This window comes from Sinohyriopsis cumingii, chromosome 19 (genome assembly GCF_028554795.1).
Source record: "Sinohyriopsis cumingii isolate HCF-2022 chromosome 19, ASM2855479v2, whole genome shotgun sequence".
In the NCBI taxonomy this organism is placed as follows: domain Eukaryota; kingdom Metazoa; phylum Mollusca; class Bivalvia; order Unionida; family Unionidae; genus Sinohyriopsis; species Sinohyriopsis cumingii.
Window position 1 is genome coordinate 33599774 of NC_142979.1, and position 18136 is coordinate 33617909.

The 18136-nt window shown below is 34.5% G+C and overlaps 1 protein-coding gene across 1 annotated transcript in view; it reads left to right on the forward strand.

Moving 5' to 3' along the window:
• The first annotated feature begins 730 nt into the window (after window positions 1-730).
• The window catches only part of LOC149775413 (uncharacterized), a 41253-nt gene continuing 23847 nt past the window's right edge, over window positions 731-18136 (forward strand). The window contains exons 1-5 of the mRNA XM_089943475.1: window positions 731-865; window positions 5264-5763; window positions 8192-8359; window positions 10851-10888; window positions 12905-13079. Of these exons, the coding sequence (XP_089799601.1) occupies window positions 5293-5763; window positions 8192-8359; window positions 10851-10888; window positions 12905-13079 (852 nt within the window). The 5' untranslated portion in view covers window positions 731-865; window positions 5264-5292. The remainder of the gene's footprint in view (window positions 866-5263; window positions 5764-8191; window positions 8360-10850; window positions 10889-12904; window positions 13080-18136) is intronic.

The following is an 18136-nucleotide window of genomic DNA, read 5'->3' on the forward strand; positions in this document are numbered from 1 at the left end:
TTTGTAAACAAAAACCAGTGCTTCAACTATGAAGTTCCCTACTTCGTGTGCTCCCTTTGCTGCACTCCCTGATACAAAGTCTTGGCGTAGTGCAACACAGCAAGCATAAAATACAGGAAAATGGTCTTGTTGATTTTCTTACTCCTATCAGTGGGTTACATCCCTTTGCAAAGATAATACCACTGCCAGATCAATGTAAATTTTAGTGGACATTTTATCTCTGCAGTAGATAAAATTAGTGCAGAATGTTAAGAGTTTGGTCATTTAAACAATCGATATTTTTAGTTTCTAAGACTTCACTTAACAACCATACATTATTTCAGACATATTTTGTTTAATCAAGCCACCATAAATCTAGAGAAAGAGAACAGTTGCTGGTGTTACAGTTCATAAAAATAACTCTGCCAATGATTGTCGTACAGAATGTTATGTGTCAAGGAAGAACACATCATGTCTGCTTTATGCAATAAATTTCTTCCTGCTTGGCACAAATGAAAACAGTCTTTAACATTTTACCAGCTAAGTAAACTTCAATGCTATTTTACTATGAAGATTTGTTATTGGTTATCAGAGCGACAGCTGATCTCTGTAAACTGAATAGTAATGATGCTGTAGGTACAAACCAACACACACACCTATACACACACGCCTCCATTACATCTTTTATAATGGCTCCCCAATAAACATGTAATATATGGTATTAAGTAATCATGGATTTTGTTTCAGACATTTCATACACGACTCCAGCAAGATCAGGTGTGAAATGATTTGCTTGAAGCTGCAGTATGGAACGTATGCCTATAAGACCTTGAAGTCTTGCAGAGAGACCATTGCAAGTATGTACAAGATGACAGGCTGACCACAGGTACAGATTTTATTAGACTGTGAGGATGTTTTGGTCATACTTAAAGTTGATTTCCTAGTATAGACTCTTTCATGGTCAGTAATAGTTAAACTCTTTAGAATTTGGACCTCTTTTAAATTTTCTCTTTAACATATGCCTTGTACAGAAATTTAAATATTATGCAAGGTGAGGAGTGAATTACATGATAACGTAATATAAAATAGGTACATTGTCTTTTGCTATTCTTTCTATCAATTTCCTTTTTGGTTTCCTCTAAAAGCAATCAGTACTCCTTAACTGCTTGATGGTTACATTTTTAAGAAAATTATCAGCTAAGATGACGTACACTCAATGAACTTCATGATGACTGTGTCAGATGCAGACAAAGCAGCAATTCCGTTTCAGATGATCACAAGTTATTCTTTACTGTGCCAGATTTGTCAAAGGAGGTTGACCCAAGCTAGATATTAGAAGAATGTCTTTAAAACGTATACCTAATTTAAAGCTGTACCGATGCCACTTTTTGCCGATTATGCAGATACCGCGTATAGCCAATTATTAAAATTGCCGATACCGAATATTTAGACCGATTATTTCATTATTATTTGTTTTATTACAATGACTGGTTCAGAAACATAAACCTATTAGTATAATGCAAGCAGGTATTTTACCGTGTGAGTTATAACAAGGTTGTTTATGCGGCAAGTGAATTTGAACTTCTGTACAAAAACAAACAGAAACCGGATAAGAAGTACTCTTTATAGAAAACAAAGATCACACAAACATAAAACTTGAAAAACTTTAAAACTAATAATGATAAAACCTTAGGTTTGCCAATTCAAGATAGAAATGAATGAAAATGTATTAAGCTAGTCTTTTAATTTATGTTCAGTGATGCAGGTCGCCATTACTAGATGTCAATAAATGACTAAAAATGGTAATAACAATAGCCCAATAATAATTAAATATAATAATACGCATACTTTAAGACTATAATTAGACGTCACTGTACGCTGGCTGCAGCTAATACTGAAAGCCTAGTTGAGGTAGGTTGTATTTAAGCAACAGTAACATTTCTCCCTTCTCGCCAGGTAACGATCCACGACGATCCGAAAAAATCTGGCCTGCGTCACTATACAGCTGCTCGCTCGGAACGCTAGAAGCTGGTGCAGACAAATAGTGTCTAACTAATTTGGACAAGTAGAGGAACTGAAACCTGTGAGCATTCCACCAGCCATATATGTCTTCTTCTCGTGGCAACATAGGGCTGACCAGATACAATTCAAGCATACGGACAGGTTCATCACAGGCGACATAAACAAATCCCAGAAATGTGATGTGGATGGTACAGTGGCGTTTGTTTCAGTTTCAGTGTTTCTTTTTCTTTGTCGAGGGGTTCCTCCTGCTTGTCAGCGTACGCAACTATGATGCATTCTGCTCTAAGCCATTCTTTGGATCTGGTCACAGGTAATTCTTCGCTGAATAGGCGATGTTTGAATTGTGGGTCTAAGATGGTGGCCAAGATAAGCCTCTTGTTGTTGGCAACGTCAGCAAAGCGTGTTTTCAGTGACGTCAATATATCATGGCGCATTGTCTGATTACCTTGACTCACTTGAGACCTCGAGCCAGCAACATTCGGAGCATTTTCAGCATAGGAAGAATGACGGATACTGATGTTTGGCTATCACTTACTTCCTTGGTAACGTCCGCGAATGGGCCTAACGTGTCCACAATATTGTTAATCAAGACCCACTGTTGGGCTGTTAGACTATGCAGGTCATAGAGAGTAGCGTAAGCCCCCAAGATGTGGTTTTGCTCATATAATGAAACCAACATATTGTATGCAGAATTTCGGCGTGTCTGGACATCTTGGATGAGTTTCTTATGGGAAATGCCAAATTTTTTCTGCTGCTCTTTGAGCTGCTGTTGTGCCAGGATGGAGTGCCGGAACTTGCTGACTATGGATCGCGAGATCGCCAAAACATCTTTTACAGCTCGTTGCGACAGAATGCCATCACTGACAACGACAACGAGCTGCAGCCCTGTGTGCAAAAAAGCTGATGCTGTCGAGTTCAGCCAGACGCATTGCTTTAACCATGTTTGCACCTCTGTCATGCAGAAGAACATGTATATGAGTTTTGGGAATGTTGTATTCCTCGCATAATTTGTCCAGTTTGCTCGCCAAATATTTTCCTGTGTGTGATTCATCGAGAGGCGTTGCTGCTAAAATCACCTGTTTCCGCTGAAAGTCCTCCGTCAGCCAGTGTGCCGTAAGACTCAACAAGGCTACGCCGATGGACGGGTCTGACCACACATCAGAGGTAAAAAAAAGGCATATTGGGGAGAAACTAAATTACGCACCTTGCTTTTTATCGCCTTATGCATGTCAGGTATCAAAGATGTGGACAAGTACTTCCGACTTGGAATTTTATCAGACATCGAAATCCACTGTCTTCAACAACGGAAAATGGTTGCACATCTACTACCATGAACTCTGCAATAGCTTTGTGCCAACTAATAGTTATCAGGTCATCAAATGCAAATGGCTGCTTCCGGTCCAGCATAGCGTCAATAGTCAGAGTACGAGGAGTTGCTGCAGCTGCCGAGGTTAACTGCGCAGCATCCTTTTATTTTTGATCTGCCAGAAACAGGCCATGTTCGACGATGTGCTTGCAGCGCAAGTGCTGGACAAGATTTGATTATAGTTTTTAGAATCCTTTCCACCTCTGGAAATGCATGCTTTGCAAAGTGTGCAATTTACTTTGGACTCGTCGACTGCATTTACTTTGAAGTAAGTCCATTCTAAACTTGAGTGTTTTGAGTTCAACATTATACATAGGCTTGGTAGTAAATTTTAATAGTGTACACTCGCTACTCATTATTGATAATCCAATCGATTCGTGCTCTTGAAATAATGTTTTAAATAAAGTAAGTTACTACTGAGTTGTCCACGTAGGTGGATGGATGCACGAACCACTCTGCGAGTCGCGCGCTGCAGCAGCTCAGCAGCTGCGGTAATGTCGCTGGCATGCCAATATCAATGCTGCATGATATTTTGTATGTTAGCGTTCAGCTTCTTCAGCGTGCGACCGGTATTCGTTGATTAGCTGCATTGCAGGACTGGCTAAATATCGGATTAACTATAGTGAGTCACAGTTTCATAGTAGTTGGAAATTTCTCAAGCTATCTAATCTGCCTAGCTATCTGCTAATGTGTATGCTGGACGTTCAACAGCTTCACGAGGCCTCATTGGCTGGTTGGCTGCTGTGAGTGGGATGAGCGCATGAATGGCATTGATACGTTCTTGTGTGCAGAAAATCAGCGGTAGTTTACAGCAAGTGTGTTAAAAAAGTATTTACTTTTAAGAATCTATTTGTCTTTCAGTTAATCCCAAATCAAATGTTTATTCCTTAATTTCCACTACTTAATTCTGATTTAAAATTCAAGCCATGTCAAGATGAATGTTATGACTGAATTTATATTTTGGAAATTTGTTTACATCGGCACTGATTATTTCTGCCGATGCCGATTATACCGATTGTTCTAATAATCAGCCCGATTATGAGTATGGCCGATTAATCCGTACAGCTTTAACCTAATTACATGTTCATTTCAGCCCCACTTCAGGATGACAGACAACAAAATTGTGTTGGAATTTTCCGATAATCGTGTGGTGTTAAAAAAATTCTTGCGGAGAATTCAGATGTATGTGTACTCATGGCTAAATAGTTTTCCTTACATTAATTTCCTTAAAAGTGTTTAGTGAAAGAATTTACCAATGTAGCATTAGACTAGCATACATTAATTTGTTGATCCTGCCTTCATTTGTGTGAGAATTGTTTTCAAGCACCATACTAACATTGCTGATTTAATTTATGTATAAATGACAAATAATCATCACTTTGATGAATTTCATTACAAACATCTATATATACTCTTTATTTCCATATAGGTACAACGATTCATAAATACATATTGGCATTGTAATATTTTCTGTTACGATATATAGCACCGATATCTATATTGCCACCAAAATATATCAACCATATTGCATGATGACTGACTATACATCAGTACAGTAGCACTTGAAAAAATAGGCTAAAAGAAAGACGATTGAAATGATCCATGTTTCTTCAATAACAAATATTTTAATTTTCTGCAATGCTGTTTCTTTCTCACCGGGTCATTAAGCCTCTGTTATGACTGGTTCTGCATCAATTATAAATTCACTGTCAACAATTGCTTATTACCACTCTGGAGACCATCTTTCTGATTTAATTTTGATCAAACATGAAATGTTGACTTACATCATCAGGTTCTCGGAATACTGCAGTAAGTACCATAGTATCTATCATGCGAAGTACACCTCTGTATTTTGTCAGGATATTTACTGGCAACTAGTGATTTTAATAATTTCAGGTTCTTCCTAAAAGGTACAGACGGACAAAATGGCATCGGTCAAGCCAGGAGATTCATTAGAGCAGCGTCTGAAAGACCCAGCTTACAAAAACTGGTTGAAAGCAGGAATGTGTTTGATTCGTGTAAAGGAAGGTCTAGAAACTTTTGTGGATGCAGAGAGTAAGGTGCTTCACCAGTACATCTTGACCCGATGTACACCTTGTGGACAATGTACACAGGATGGACTTAGATGTAAAAATAATAAAAAGCTGTGTCCTAACTGTTGCTCCTTTAAACGTGAGATTGAGAATAGGCACAAGTGTAAGCCGAACTGGGGCAATACAGATGTACAGAAATGGCTATATGACCACTGGTCAGTGGCCAAATGTTTCATGAATCCAGGACAATCGGGAAATAATTTAGCATCAAATACAGACGTTAGTGGATTGCTTAATTTTATCATTCATTACAACAATTTCCAGTATCCTAAGTATGGGGATATTCAGAAGAACGCAGAAAATGTGAGTCATTCTCTTTCCATTTTTCATGTTGTTGTCATCTGATCTATGGTATGCAATGAATGCTTTGTTATGAAGTGACTTAGTATGGTCTTTGATTATGGCAAAGTTATACTTTTGAACATATTGTCTTTTGCTTGTATTAACCTATGTCGGCTAGATTGTGGGTACAATTTAACACGATTTGTATTTCGGTAGGACGTGATATAGTATGGAAGCATTTATTTCATCATTTCAGTGGAAGTTGTAATTTGTTGTGATTTATTTGAAGATACAACAGTCATTATTATGCTGTACATGGGAACCATGAGGTACATTATTAGTATTTGAAGATACAACAGTCATTATTATGTTGTACATGGGAGCCATGAAATAAATTATTAGTATTTGAAGATACAGCAATCGTTTTTATGCTGTACATGGGAGCCACAAGATACATTATTAGTATTTGAAGATACAGCAGTCATTTTTATGCTGTACATGGGAGCCATGAGGTACATTATTAGTATTTGAAGATACAACAATCATTATGATGCTGTACATGGGAGCCACAATATACATTATTAGTATTTGAAGATACAGCAATCATTTTTATGCTGTACATGGGAGCCACAAGATACATTATTAGTATTTGAAGATACAGCAGTCATTATTATGCTGTACATGGGACCATGAGGTACATTATGTATGGAGTTTTGTTACAGCTTAATCAGTTAGGATCCATCAACACATCTTTATAAAGGAATTATATATCAGGAAGAACCCTTTAGTAAAAGATTGCTGTATGTTGGAAAAATTCTGGCGAATTGAAATTTGAGTGAACTTGGCACATTAAGTAGAGTTCATCTTGCATGCATGTCCATCTGAGTTGTGCAAGTGAATAAGGCTGTTCACAAGTTATAGAGAATATTTCTTGTATGATTTGATTTTCATTAATACTGGAATATGGGCTTGTGTCATTTAAGATCTCATTACATCCTGTCACCATTTCATGTGGCTAGAATAAATGGATTTGTCATAAGACTGTCACATTCTGAAATATCTTGTCATGTGACTATTATTTTGGCTAACCAGTGCATCACATTACATATAACCCATATTGCTCAAAGCACTGTCAATTAATCCATCCATTTTTGTAATTTAATGGGTTGTTGAAGTGCAATAACAGTCACATGATCAGATATAGTACGATCAGATATAGTACATACAAAACCGTGACATGATAGATCCACATATTCTTAGGTCACATGACCAAATCAGCTATCACCAATAAATGGAGTTGCATCTGATTGGTTCCTAGAGACTTATTAAGCAACTGTGTATCAACTGAAGGTGTCCACGAATTTGAAATGGAGCAGCTGGTTGGGCTGTCCTCTTCCACATGAATTTGCAAGTTGTCAAACATTGGATTTAAAGCAGAAATATACTGTACAGGTTGCCAATATGCCCCTTCATCCAGCTGTAACTCAAGAGTTGTGAGAAATACCAGTAAGCCTAAAACTGATTGATATTTGCACATATGTGTTGCAGGCAAAATTTGTGTGCAATAATTGTAGAGTTTTATTGCAGTTTTATAAATGGGTGAAACTAGATCCACTGAACATATTATTATTACTTGTGCCAATACAGGGTTGGGGCTGATATATTGAACTATTTGGTTTCAATGGCAAGATATAAAGAAACCTGCGAAGCAGTGCTCAGTGTGCAATACTGTGTACTTGTTTTTAATTACATGGCTGAAGCCACTGGATATATTGATTTTTAAAGGAAGAAAGAGTGGACGTTTCTAATCTCCACTAGCAGAATAAAATGCCAGATCAAAGTTCCTGAATTGGAAACTTCTTTTGAGCAATTCCTTATTTGGTTTGAGAATTTTATACTGTTTGGTAGACATGGATCGCAGTCGGAGAATGTTACAAGGTTGTCTATCATGGAATGGTGACTGTAAATCGATAGGGACACAGCAATGGGATATCGTGTACATTAGCTATTCTCAAGTAGATTCATGCTTCCATTTGTAATATTTTTGACTTATTACATTTTTTTGATGTCGGTGAAATGGTCGCTTATTATGTTTTTACAAAACAAGCATCATGTAGTATGCAAGCTATCGAAACAAAGTTCAATTGATCGTAATGTAATTAGGTGAAGCTGCATAAGAACTTAACACACAATGAGATCCTTAATTACATCATATGAAGGCACCTGTTAATCTATTGTTGGTGCCATAATCTCCTCATGTGCTAAGTTCTGATAATGTTCTGTTACTTGTATAGAGATCAACCACTGTTTTATTCTAAGAAATCAGCATACAATACTTAAACTGCTCACTGACAATGTAATGTGGACATTTGGAAAATTAACAGTGGCAGATATGGAGAACAAACTTGTTTACCAGCAGACATTTTATACATTTCAACTTTAATTGAAGGTTCGTGAAGATAGGAACCATCTCATACATAGCGGACATGATCAACTTTCTGATGCAGCTCTCAAGTCATACACGAATGACATGTTAAAACTATTGATGGATGAGAACCCTGATGGACAGCTTAAAGGAAATAAGGAGGCAGAGAAAGCTAAAATCCAAATTCAGGAGGTTTGTATGCACAATTGCCATTCCACTTGACTAAGGGTTGTTGTTGTTGTTGTAGGCTTAATGCCATTTTTCAGCACAAGACAGGCTTTACATGGCAGCCAGTAGATATGGTGGAGGAAGAACCTTGGAAGACCAGTTATTTGTTACCTTTTTTGGCATCTTAATTTTATATAAAACATGGGTGGGGATAGTGCCATTGTTATTGTTGAGAAAGTCATTCACATTCCACAGAAAGTATTCTTTACTAAAACCAATGTACTATACTGTATTTTAATGGAGTAAGTCTACATGGCACTTAAGTACGATATGTTGTTTTTGATCTCCATTTTCACATCAGCATTTCTTTATATTTATTTGTTCAAAATACTCCATATTTTGCTTGGCAAATACATATATAGCCTCTCATTAATTACTCATTCAACATCAAAAAGAGGCTGATCACAGGGTCATGCATCAGGTAGAGCTGTAGTTTGACAGAAAAGAGGTTATTGAATGGCTGTGTTTTGCTTCCCTATATTTTGTTCTATTTGGAACACTGAATATGTATCTGGTTTTAAAAGAAAGTGGTACTTACCTAAATCTTGTTATCATTATGCCTTTTGCATGAAGGTGACATGGAATTTTGAAGAAAATGCTTTTTGCAATATTTAATTTGTTTTGAATGAAAATGGTGCAGACTTGATCACCTTCATATCAGTACTTTTGTGCGGGTGTTATGAAAACAGTGTGACTTGAACATATTATGACTGTGGTCTTAAACTATGCAAAAGAGAGGAGGAAGTGAGGAAGTGAAACAAGCAGTTGAGTAAATTTCAGCAAATAATTTATTTCCCTAGAAAACAAAGTGAAATTTTTAAAGAAACCTACAGTATTGTGAATTAAATCACAAATTATCCCAAATGTCCTATCGTAAGTCCAAATTATATAATGTTCTGAATGAATTCAAGTAATTTTAAATGTGCTGCTTTACCAGTAGTTTTCATTATGATAAAGGCAAGTACGTGTTTGAATGCGTTCTCAATGATCCCAAAGTAGTGTTTTAGTCCAAAAGAGTCAATGAGCTCTTTGTAATTCCAATGAATAGTTTAAATAAATAATTTCCCTTAAATTATAACTAAAATTTAAATAAATTAAACAGTAAGAAGACTTTGTTTACAAAACCTCTATTAATATACGAACTGTTACCTAACTATGATTTTCCAGAATTTCTGGAAAAATTCATTAACTCATAAAGAAGGTCAGCTCTTTTATAATTAAACTTAAATTATAATCTTAGAACAATGACAAACAAATTGTATGTACAAGCATCAACACTAACAGTTGTTAGCTAAGCAAATATGTTGCTTACAAATGACCCTTATCATAAAGTATAATCTACAACCTTGGACAAACGTTAAGCACACAATGTGTGTGTGTATATATATATATATATATATATATATATATATATATATATATATATATATATATATATTATATATATACAACATTATCTAGTATTGTCTTTAATTTAAACATCAGCAATTCACAAAATATATATGACATACAATGTAACAACTCTGTATCATAAATCTTTGCTACCAATAAATGGAATTGATATTGTTATTTTAACATTGACTGGCTGCTATACCATGCTCATACTGTGTCAGAATAACATTATTCACAACAAGAAAGGTTTAATCAATGCTGTACCTGAAAGTCTGAAAGCCTCTGTACTTTACAGTTTCCTTCAAGCTTAGATCCTCCCATAACCATCCTCACTTTGTGAGACTTCTTTGTCATAATGACAGCATCACACAAGTATTTCACTAACAGAATACAGATTCTTTATTATTTAAAAACTAATTAAGAGTTCTTTAACCACTTTTTCTCTACCCTACATCACCAAAACCAAATGTTTTGTTTTAATTAATGGTTGAATTTAGGTGGACCTGAGTGCACTGGCTGCAGACTTTTAGTATGTGATATTTTTTGCCTACTTTCAACCAACTCTGCCTATGTTACATGGCCTAAAGAGCAGTTATGCCAGCAAGGGGTATATCAACATTACATGATTGGTGATCAGTTGAACCAATGTATCAACCAGAACTGCTGCACAGAATTTAGTTAATTTGGCACAAGCATCCTGTCATAGGGATCTTTCAATATTGGACAAATAATGTTGATGCACCATCAGATATGAATAAAAATTCAGAAACTTGAAAAACCTTGTAACATTTGTTTTTAAACTGCATTCAACATCATTGGAAGAAATTGCAATAGAAAACATCCTAAAGACCCAAATTTATTTGCATTAGGCCCTTAGGCAGATGTCAGGCAGAAGAGTGATTTCAGGCCTACTTGGGTCTCTTGTTCAGGAATTTTTTTTCTCAGCTTCATCAGTGTTTCGGTCTTTAATGGCTGTTTGTCACTTTCTAGTATTTGCGCATAATATTTTGTTGCCTATCAGTTTGTGTAAATTAATTACATATGGGAGTTTTATAATGTACAGGTGTTGAAAGAAAATTTTGTCATACTCCTTGAGGATGTGTATGGTGGCGCTCACCAGATAATATGTACTTTTGAGAGAGTGACGTATGTAAGGTGAAGTAGTTCGCATTTAAAACATGCACAGTGGAGAGAACGTTTGCATACCTCTATGCTACATTAATGTAATGTGGATGATATTTCTTTTGGATATTGTACTTTTGGAAATTTTACATGATTTAAGCACACTGCTAACTAAAATGACTGCTCCCTTGTGTTAAAAAATCAGTCTGAATTAGTCTAAAGTACACTATACGTAGCAGCTATTAAAATAGGGAAAATGAATTTTGCCAGACTAGACAATACCAGCTTCTGAAAGTGCAATGAATGAATTACCAAATATATAAAATGTAAAAAAAGTTATCGGCTCTTTTTTATACAATTGACCTCTGAAGTTCAGGAAGTGAAAATGACCAAGTAGAGCTAGCACTTTTTTGAAAGGTGCACATTTGAAGTAAGGTCAAGCTGTATACTCTATAACCCATAGTACACCCATCAATCATACACCAAAATAAAGGGAATTAAAGGTTCTTTGCATTATACCTAAGATATACAAGGTCTTTTTTAAATAGCCAGTATAACCAGTGAGGAAAGCCGGGGACATTCTTTTTCTTTAAATTCCTAACCCTATGCAAAATGCGAAACTGTATAGCGCCACCTTAAAGAAAATAAAAAAATGTTTGCAATTATTTTTTTTTATTTTCATATAATTATGTATGATGTTCTGAATAAAATGGTACATTCATATTGCATTTAAGCATGAAAATAAGCTAATTATGATCACTTTTCTCTTGCTTACATAATTTGCCATGAGGTATATTTGTGTGAGTAGTGACCTTAATTATGGGGAAATTAGACGACTTAGAATATAGGAATAGAGTCAACTTAAATTTAAAACTGTTGCAATAAGTGACAGAAATATATGGTGAAAATGTTTCTTTTCATTTATTTGCAATGAAATAAAAAAATAAGTGAAGAGAAAGTGAATTCGCTTCTTCCATATTAAACAATAGGCAAATATTTTACACTTTGACCTTTGACCTTTATGAAGCTGATGAGTTACCTCCCTTTTCTAATTGTAAAATTCATTGTTGATATCTCAGAAATAATTCTGGCTAGTTTCATGTTCCTGTCATTCAGCATAACATTGGTTGCTATGTTTACAAAATGTAATGTGCATTCTTAAAATAGCTCACTTTTATCATGGGGGGGGTAGGCTGGACTTATTAGAGACTCTGACTCTCATAAATACTGTTCTGTGTGGAAAAAGGCAGGAGAATTATTCATAAGGATTGTTTTGATGCTTGCGACTTAAATGTTTCAGCCATATAAACATAATTAAATCATAAAAAATAATACCTACATCTTCTTTATGGTGGCGCTCACCAGATAATATGTACTTTTGAGAGAGTGACGTATGTAAGGTGAAGTAGTTCGCATTTAAAACATGCACAGTGGAGAGAACGTTTGCATACCTCTATGCTACATTAATGTAATGTGGATGATATTTCTTTTGGATATTGTACTTTTGGAAATTTTACATGATTTAAGCACACTGCTAACTAAAATGACTGCTCCCTTGTGTTAAAAAATCAGTCTGAATTAGTCTAAAGTACACTATACATAGCAGCTATTAAAATAGGGAAAATGAATTTTGCCAGACTAGACAATACCAGCTTCTGAAAGTGCAATGAATGAATTACCAAATATATAAAATGTAAAAAAAGTTATCGGCTCTTTTTTATACAATTGACCTCTGAAGTTCAGGAAGTGAAAATGACCAAGTAGAGCTAGCACTTTTTTGAAAGGTGCACATTTGAAGTAAGGCCAAGCTGTATACTCTATAACCCATAGTACACCCATCAATCATACACCAAAATAAAGGGAATTAAAGGTTCTTTGCATTATACCTAAGATATACAAGGTCTTTTTTAAATAGCCAGTATAACCAGTGAGGAAAGCCGGGGACATTCTTTTTCTTTAAATTCCTAACCCTATGCAAAATGCGAAACTGTATAGCGCCACCTATAAGGTGAAGTTGACTGCTCTAGAAGGACATATGGACCATATAAATGAAGAGCTTCAGCAAGTCAAGCAGGGTGATGTTATCCAGGGGCAGGAGATTGGAAAGATGGCAGAGGAAGTCAGAGATCTAGAGAAGAAATATGAGCAGCTAAAGGCAAAGATAGATAAGGTATACTTATGTACAGAAGAGTTAGAAAACCTTGAATTGAAACAGGTATTATGGATGAAATCCTTTTCATTTTCATTTCCTCATTTTTACTTTTATATCTATGATGTGTTGCACAGGGTATTGGTTTGGTTGGAGTTTTATGGCATTGTAACATGTGTTGGTTCTTAATTACTCACACAACGCAGTAGCCAGTCCAGGAAGAAGTGATGGTAGGATTCAGTCATTAGTCACTGAATAGAGAAAGGAGATGTAAAGTTTAAAATTCATCATATATCAAAACAGATTATAAACATGTTGTTTTTATTAATACATCATATTAAATTACACATAAAAAACTGAAATGTATGATAAATAGGTGCATACTGTGATCAAGTAGGGTCACACAATTGTGCTTGTTTGATATTCAGGACAAATTCATATTTGGTTCAGACAAGCTAAAGCTTGCAAGATGCTTGACTGCAGGAAGATCCAAAAATTTCAGAGAAAAGTTTTGTTCAGTTAATAATATTTTATGTTTTGCAAGTTATATACTGTGCAAACAAGCCACTGTACTTATATCAAAACCTGTATTTACCTTTTATGTTGCGCATGCATCTGTTACATAAATGTCAGCAATTTAATTTATCTCATGTGTGTCATTTTCTTCATGTAGCCATTGTAAAGGTCAATCTTTCAATTTCTTGCACAGTATGATACTGTGAATGCTTTGCACATTCAGAATGTTTTGGCAAATAGGGAATAAATATTAATATTTTTTATTTGTTAACAGTTGCATTTCAATCATAATGTTTGTAAGAAATACACACTTCCCAAGTAATCACTGACTACCTGTAGGTTGGTTAGGAATTTTGACAGTCATGACAGTGGGTGATTTGATTGACCTTAATTCCTATGCCGGATAATGAAACCCAGTAGAATGTTATCACTTGATGGACTGGGGGATAACAGTATATGTGTTAGATCACAGTTGTCCTGTATTTTCACACATACTGATTTGCATATGACATGTCTCTTATTTTTTATTGAAAGTAATTGCTACGAAATCATCACCAATAAGTATTAAAAGTGTTACTTAAACTTGAAATCTAACGAGTAAGTAACAATGGACACTGATGACATTGGTTTTCCAGTGAGACCTGCAGCTGCAAAAAACTAAGTACTTAAAATCAGATAATTGGACTTGTTCACCAATTTATAACTAGTTATTCTATTTTCCATCATTAAAGTGCTTTAAATTCCATACACAAATGGTTGTTTAAATAGATATGACTGTGAAAATAAGGCATACTTTCATTTTGTGTGCCAATAAAAAAAAATGCATGTGCTTTATATGATATTAGGTTATTGTAAATAGGTAGCTTATAGATGTCAAACAGTGAACACTGCTTGATGTAAACAATGTCAGCTAATTTTCCAAATGCTGCCAATATCTTATCAGCACCATAGATGTAACATTCTGACATCAAACCAATTTACAGAATTCATAAAACTGTTGGACGTTCTGTAAAAGCTATCTTTTTATGACTTGAATTATGTACCATATCTTTCTACTTTTATTAATATATATAATTTCCGACAACTTTAATTAGTGCCAATGTATTTAATGTGCAAAGAAAAACACATGAAAAGAAGAAAAAAACTAATAGCATTTTTGCAGAATATATTTAACATAATTTCAAGAAAACATCCAGTCTTTATTTTATCTTATTTTTAATTTTAATTGGGGTTCATGCTGTGGTGTTTTAGGGCAAACTCAGATATCCTAATGGCAAGTTCAAGCTTGCAGTCAGCTTGCCCTAGCACTAGTGCACTTTAGTACCATTTGCCCAACCATGTCAATATACAGTATATAAAGAATGTCAAAGGTATTAGCTTTGAATACATGTGTGCATGTTGTTACAACTCAAAGGTCTTACACTAAGTAAAAAAAGGGAAAACCAACAAATTTTGTACAATTCAACAAATAATATATTTTTATAGAATACAAAATTGAAATTTAAAATTTGTGAATAAAATCCTAAATAGTCCTAAATGTTCTGTTACAGTTCCAAATGATTGCATTGGTTTTCCAAATAATTTCCAAGATTGAAATGTGCTGATGTTCCTTTAGCCCTGAATATGCTAACGGCTTGGAATGTGATGATGTGTAATCAGTCTTGATGTAACAGAATAATAAAATCAAAAAGGTCCTTGAATGAATGGACAATAATTTCAAAATAACGATTTAGTCGAAGAACTATTAATGAGCACTTTGTAGTTCCAGGGAATACGTTTAATAAAAATATCCATAAAAATTAAAACTCAACAATAAAGCCAATTCCACTTCTAAGGCAGCATATCCAGTAAGATTCAGACAGAACATTGAAACCAAATGGTTTGAACCAAGAAGGCTAGAAAAAGACAGCCATGCATAAATAAAATTATCTTTTGCAGCCGACACATTTTCTTTTAAATAGTTCTCTAAATTTTCTTAAAAGCCTATAATGACTGCTATAACAATGAAATATCCGGGATATAATTTGCGCTTACATAAATTTACATAAAATAACAGATGTCATTATGGCTCATTAATTTCTAGGTCAATAAAAATATTTTCCAGTATCGGCAACAAATTGAAATAAACTAGTTGAAACATAATAAATTTAAAGGCTTAATTCCTGTAGAAACAGCCACATAAAGTTTTGCAAACATAACCATTTTTCTGTTGTATTTGTTTGTCTTGTCTATGTTTTGTATTTGCCTTTGAAAAAGACTCATTAAAGAGTTGAAAGTGCTCAGGCTAGTTAGATTCTAGTTTTGCACTGTTCATTGTCAGTTTCTTGCATTGACCTTAATCAATCCCTGACACACGTGATCCCTTGCTGGATCCAGTGCATTTGAAAGGATTGTTATTTACCCCATGATTTGTGTTCTTTATATATATATATATATATATATAGATATACATGTATTGGACAGCTTTAATTAATGCCAAATGTATTTAACCTGCAATGAAAAACAGATTCCTGGCAGAAAAATAAATTGTTCTCATAAATTTGTATAATACATATAACACAAGTTCAAGAAAACATCTCATTATTATTTTATCTTATTATTTAATGTTAATTGTGGTATCATGTAATGTTTCTGGGCAAGCTCAGATCTCCCAAGGGCAAGTCCATGCTTCCATTCAGCTTGCTTTTGGGCTATCTGGCTGCTACAACATTTGTCCAGCTCTTTCAATATTACTGTATTGCATATAAATAATCTGAAATGTGTTAATATAGCTTCCAACTGCAGTGCAACTTCTCTTTCTTAGCCCACTAAAAGATAAAAGTGTATTGTCCATGATTAGGTGGCTACTTTAGGGAGGTAAATTGTAGATTAAATGAAGAGAAAGGGAGCTGTTGGTTGTTAAAGATGGTACATGTATTTGTTTTTGGAAGGTGGCTGTAGTGAGAGCTTGCACTTTTTGAATGGTCCATTATTAAATTGGTTCTATTAAGATACATGTCAAATTAAGAGGTGGGAAAAGTCTCAGTGAAAATGGTATATTTAGTTTAGATTTGCACTGCAAACTAAGTCATTTCATTTCACTCACTGATTTCTCAAACATTTTGAAATGCTGGTAAGATGTTAATGATTGTGGCTTTGATCAGCACTTGATTCAGTTCTAAACCTGCCTTGGTTTGTCCTTGAGAAAGGCACTATCTTCCATCTTCATGACATGTTAATCCTAATAATGTGTTACAAGTGCTGTACAAACCAATCAATATCTACATCTGTCTTTTAAACACTGAAGTTCAACCAAACCCAAATCCAGGCACACCCAAACACATCTTCTGGGACAGATTTGCTTGTCATATTTAAGATGTCAGGGCAGCTTCTTTTGCACACACACACACACACACACACACGGATTTGTTACCACATTCACAAAACAACTTTACACATTTTCAAATCTAAGAAATCTATCACCACATCTTACTTAACTTTTGATAATAAATATTGTTACATTCTTTTTATCTCATCAATCATAAATTAAAGTATGGTAATTTTGTGATTAGTGCTGCATATGAAAATTGAGAACAGTGCTAAAAATGATGTATTTGTACTTATATATCTAATGTTAAATTCACACATCTTCAATAACACACACCAACACTAAAGTCTCTGGTGGAAGAAGGGAGTGGGTATTAATAGTGTTATTCATGTCTCGCTGTAATGAAAAGAAATCCTGATTTATCCACAGCACATTGAATCAAGCTTTACCAGTATTGGTACCTCAAGGTGTAGGCACTGTGTTATGAAACTTACACCCAATGCATGGTCTTTAACTGTTAAATTGATTAAATTGTCTCTCTGTAACATTGTGATTTTCAATTGTTACAACAATGTTTTTAATCAGTATTTAATGAAAGAATCAAGGATCAATGTTGAGGCATCTTAGAGAGCTAACAGTTTGTTCACTACATGATATTCTTGGCTAATTCTTTATTCAGAATCATACTTAATAAACAAAGACACATGTCAGGTCAAAAGGATTTGTAGATATTTTGATAATCGCTACACAATCAAATTTAGTTACCATACCAATTTTAAGTTTTGATTTTAGTATTACAAGGTGAAATGTGAAAGTTAAAAGAGTTTCAGAATAAAATTTAAGTGTTTTATAATACCATATACATGTACTATGATGGGAGAAAATTCACCTCATATTTTTTGTTTCTTCCTTTACCATTGAAACAGCTTCTAAAAAATCATTAAAGGGTCAGAAGTATTATTATCCCCTCACCTATCTGTAATAATAATAATAATAATAATAATAATAATAATAACAATAATAATGATAATAATAATAATAATAAAGTATGTAATGTTTTGGATTGAGTAAAGCACCTAATCGTTAGAAGGTCTAAGCATTTTACGATATTGATAACACATAAAATAAAATTATTTGACTCAATGACATGGGTGGTGGTGGGACTTGCAACATAATTTTATGTTGAAAGGACTTGGATAAACAACATTGTAACAGATAAGGAGAATCTTTAGTAGCATTGGGGAAATGGAAAGAG